At 59.4% G+C, this 4,313-nt stretch overlaps 1 protein-coding gene across 1 annotated transcript; it reads left to right on the top strand.

The window, feature by feature from the left end:
• The first annotated feature begins 287 nt into the window (after positions 1–287).
• EVX1 (even-skipped homeobox 1) lies at positions 288–3,860 on the top strand. The gene is made up of 3 exons (XM_040589437.1): positions 288–869; positions 2,369–2,619; positions 3,330–3,860. Exons 1-3 carry the CDS (start codon positions 437–439, stop codon positions 3,858–3,860), a joined length of 1,215 nt encoding a protein of 404 aa, XP_040445371.1. The 5' UTR covers positions 288–436.
• The last annotated feature ends 453 nt before the right edge of the window (positions 3,861–4,313 follow it).

The following is a 4,313-nucleotide window of genomic DNA, read 5'->3' as shown; positions in this document are numbered from 1 at the left end:
CTCTCCGCATGTTACAACCTCTTTGCAGCTCAGCTCCATATGCATCTCTTTTTCACACTTCCCTCTCCATCTCGGGCTCCTACACCTGGTGCATCACGCATTTAGCCCATTCGCTCCGGCTCTTCCTTTCATCTTCCCCATGGCAGACGTTTCTATTTATCCACTGGCAATCAATGTGTGGCGTCACCGGTGGTACTGTAATGACGACTGCACCATTGAGGATGACAGCTTAGAAAGAAGAGGGCAATGGTGATCCCTCCCAGAGCAGCACAGCAGAGTGTAGCGCTCGCATCACAAGGTCACCCTTTCTCACCGCTTGCTCCTCTGCATTGGCAGGAGAGGGTTGCTGGGTTTGTACAAGGCTGGGGCGGGAGAGGGAGGGAGGGGGGGGGAAGAGATCTGGATTTTTTTCCCCCCTCCCTTAAGCAAAGCCACAATGGAAACCAGGAAGGAGATGGTGATGTTTCTGGAAGGGACACAACTTGGCGCTCTAGTTGGCAAGAGGGTGCCTAATTTGTCCGAAGCAGTGGGGAGCCCCGCTCCGGAGCCGCAGGAGAAGATGATCCATCGGAACTGCCTCAGCCCCAGACCTGGCCCCTTGTCGTCCCGGGAGAGAGGAGGAGGAGGAGGTGGCGGAGGAGAGGACGAAGAGGAGGTGGAGGTGCTGCCAGGGACAGGGACGGTGCCGGAGAGCCGCTCGGCAGCGGCAGCACTGCTTTCGGCCGGACAGCAGCCCCCCGCCTCGGAGCCCCCCTCCAGCAAAGGGCAGCAGAGCAGCTCGGACACCGAGTCGGATTTCTATGAGGAAATCGAGGTGAGCTGCACCCCGGACTGCGCCACGGGGAGCGCCGAGTACCAGCACAGCAAAGGTACCCAACTCCTTCCCATGCCTCCAGCCCCACTGGGGGGGCGGGGGGGCTGCCGGAGGGGGTCTTCCCCTCGCCAGCTGAGCGAGGGGCAGAGAAATCGGTGTGTGTGTGTGTGCCTGTGCTTTCCTGGCTGATTCCTCAGCTCCCTGCCACCGGGAGGCTTGTTTGGGAGTCAGAGGACACGACACCGGGCATCCCCCGCATCCCTGGAGGGGAGCCAGGCTTCCCTCCGTGGATGTATCAGGTCTGCAGTTTGTCCCGTAGGACCCTCTTGGCCAAGACCACCACCCACTCTTCCCCTCCATCTTTTTTTTGTTTTTTTATTCTTCCCTGTCGCCTGGACAGTGCATGCTCCAGGAAAATCCTTCTGATCCTCCCCATCGGCAGGTTTTTTTTGCATGTGTCGGGGGGCGGGGGGAGCAAGATCAAACGGGTTTTCAGGCCGAGAGCTGTTTGTGGTTTTGCAGGGTGAAATGTGCCCGGGCGAGTGCGGAAGCGCCCATAAAGACCGTAAAATCGCTCGTCGACTCCTGCCTGCCCCAAGTGCGGCAGTGAGGTCCTTGTTTGCACGTTGGGTTAAAAAAAAAAAAAAAAAGCGGGGGGGAAGGAGAGGTCCAAATTACCTTGTCACTTCTGTGTCTCGGTGGCGCCAGCTCGGAAATGGTCCCAATGAATTAATTGCCTTTGGTCTCGGGCACAATGAGGGAAAGTTGCATTTGAAAGCAAACGCAGCGGCCAGGCCCCTTTTTCCCCTGCCCCCACTCCTTATTCCCACCTTCCCAGCCCGGCAGACCCCCCCTCTACCCCGACAGCAACCCACTTCTCCCCCCTCCCCATTCATTCGTCACTTCAAGAAGTAACCGGGAAGTGTGGAAAGCGCTGCCTGCCCTCTCTCGTCCCTTAGATAACCGTTGAAAATAGCCCGTCATTGGCTTTGGAGGCTGAGCGGAGGGTCCCCGAGGCCTCGCCTCCCTTTCGGAGAGAGCAGGGTCCCTGCCTGCCGGCTGCTCCGCTCCTGGGCCCTTACGGGGACGGAGGACGGGGCCGCGGAGCCGTGCGGCGCGGGCGGTGGGCACACCTGCCTTCCGAGCCGCTCAGCGCCGGGGGATGCTGCGGCGGCCGCCTCGGCTTCGCAGTGCAAGAAGAGAGCGGGAGGGCATCGAGCAGACACTCCCAAGGCGGGGTGTGTGTGTGTGTGTCTGTGCGTGTGTCTGTGTGTGTGTCGGGGCGGAGGGGAGGCGGAGGGGTGGGGGGGGCAGGTAGCCTTCCAGACAGAGTGAATAAGCACCCGTCAAAACCTTAACCTGCGCTGCATCCCTTTCCTCCCGGTCCCTCTTAGATGTGTCCCCAGCATCCCCAATACACCCGGGCAAGCACAGAAAAGGCGAATGGGGAGGGATGGGGGGAGAAGGGAGCTGGCTGGGGGAGGCGGGCGGCGAGCATCCCTCCGTGCCCGCCCGCCTCCGAGCGTGTGTCGTTGCTCCGGGCTCCCCACGCAGGGCCGTGCTCCGAGGCGCTGGCCGGCAGCCCCAGCGGCGGGGGGGATCACTCCAAGGGCAGCGGAGGCAGCGGCGGCTCCCAGGGCTCGCTGGCCTGCAGCGCCAGCGACCAGATGCGCCGCTACCGCACCGCCTTCACCCGCGAGCAGATCGCCCGGCTGGAGAAGGAGTTTTACCGGGAAAACTACGTGTCCAGGCCCCGGAGATGTGAACTGGCGGCTGCTCTAAATCTGCCAGAAACCACCATCAAGGTACACACAGCTCGGACATGTTTCCAATTAGCACGATATAAATCTATATGGCCAAACTTCCTTGCAAAACTCGGGAAAGCACTTCGCCGGCACAACCCTCCTTCTCCCGCCCCCCCGCCCCTTTCCTGGCCCTGCCCGCACCCTGCAGCAAGCAGCAATGCGGGAGAGGGAACACGGCTCCCGGAGCCATCCCAGCCAGCACCGCTAATCCGGCCTCTCCCTAGCAGATTATTTTTAATCCTCCCTGCAGTCCAGTCTCAGCTCTTGGGGGAGGGAAGAGGAAGCCAGTAGCAGATCTTGTTTCGATCTCGCTTTGCTTTGCCTTTTCAAAAACGTTTGCACGTGAAAATAAAAATGGTAACAATAACCTCAGGTAGTTCTGACTGCAAAACGGCAGCAGGGAGGCAGAGCTGCCGGGTTTGCCCGGAGCCGGGGGAGGTCAGCAGGACAAGCCCTGGCAAGAAGAAAGGAAAACAAGCACCCTAAAAGGGCTGCTCCACCGGGTCTCCCTGCAGATTTATAGGGGCTTAACTGATCCCTCCGTACGTGATGACAACTCCCTCTGGGAGCGAGAGCTGGCGCCGGCTCCCGCTCGCCGGCAGCCCCGCTCCCGCCCGCGCCGCCTCGGGGCAGGGGCCGGGGCCGGGGCCGGTGGTCGGGCGGAGCGGGGCGGCGGCGGATGACGGCTCTCGCCTCCCCTCTCCCCGCAGGTTTGGTTCCAGAACCGTAGGATGAAGGACAAGCGGCAGCGCCTGGCCATGACCTGGCCTCACCCGGCCGACCCGGCGTTTTATACCTACATGATGAGCCACGCGGCGGCCACCGGCAATTTGCCCTACCCGTTCCCGTCCCACCTGCCCCTGCCCTACTACTCCCACATGGGCATCGGCGCCACATCGGCCTCTGCCGCCACCCCCTTCAGTACCCCCCTGAGGCCGCTGGACACCTTCAGGGTCCTCTCCCACCCCTACCCGAGACCAGAACTTCTGTGCGCCTTCAGACATCCCTCTCTCTACCCTGCCCCGACTCATGGACTCAGCAGCGCCGGGGGCAACCCCTGCTCCTGCCTGGCTTGCCACAGCGGCCAGTCCAACGGACTGGCACAGAGACCCTCTGGATCAGACTTTACCTGTTCGGCCACAACCAGGACTGACTCTTTCCTCACTTTCACACCCTCTGTGCTGAGCAAAGCCACCTCAGTTTCCATGGACCAGCGAGAAGAAGTACCTTTAACGAGATAAACCTTAGTCTCAGGGTTATTAAAAACTCTTCCCTTTCCCGGGCTTCTCTTCCAGTTAATGTACCTAACAGCCGATGTTTATTTAATCGTGTTCTCTCCCCAGAAGTGGACACCTACGGGGAAAAAAAAAAAAAAAAAAAAAGACTAACAATAGCTCAGTCTTGGAAGGATTTACATTCCAAGGGGGGAAAGAAGAAGAAGAAGGAGGAGGAGGAGGAGGGAAGAAATTACTAATGACTTATCTCCGAGAAAGATCTGAGGTCTGAGGCACGGAAAAGGAAGAAAACCAACCCGAATGAAATGCATTTCGGTAATATACAGAAACGAGCTGAGACTTTCTTTTCCATGGATAGACTTCTTAGCAAGGGCTGGGGCTTCTGCGGGTCGCAGCAACAAACCTTATGCACAAACCTACTAGGCGGAGAAGGAAAATCTGAAATACTTGAAAGAAACA

This window comes from Falco naumanni, chromosome 4, assembly GCF_017639655.2.
Source record: "Falco naumanni isolate bFalNau1 chromosome 4, bFalNau1.pat, whole genome shotgun sequence".
NCBI classification, from domain to species: Eukaryota; Metazoa; Chordata; class Aves; order Falconiformes; family Falconidae; genus Falco; species Falco naumanni.
This window is presented reverse-complemented; position numbering and strand designations above follow the sequence as displayed.

Excerpts from the sequence above, each read along its gene's own strand:
- EVX1 (XM_040589437.1), top strand. The coding sequence starts at position 437 with ATGGAAACCAGGAAGGAGATGGTGATGTTTCTGGAAGGGACACAACTT. Across the intron at positions 870-2,368 it reads CGAGTACCAGCACAGCAAAG|GGCCGTGCTCCGAGGCGCTG; the intron begins GTACCCAACTCC and ends CTCCCCACGCAG. Across the intron at positions 2,620-3,329 it reads TGCCAGAAACCACCATCAAG|GTTTGGTTCCAGAACCGTAG; the intron begins GTACACACAGCT and ends CTCTCCCCGCAG.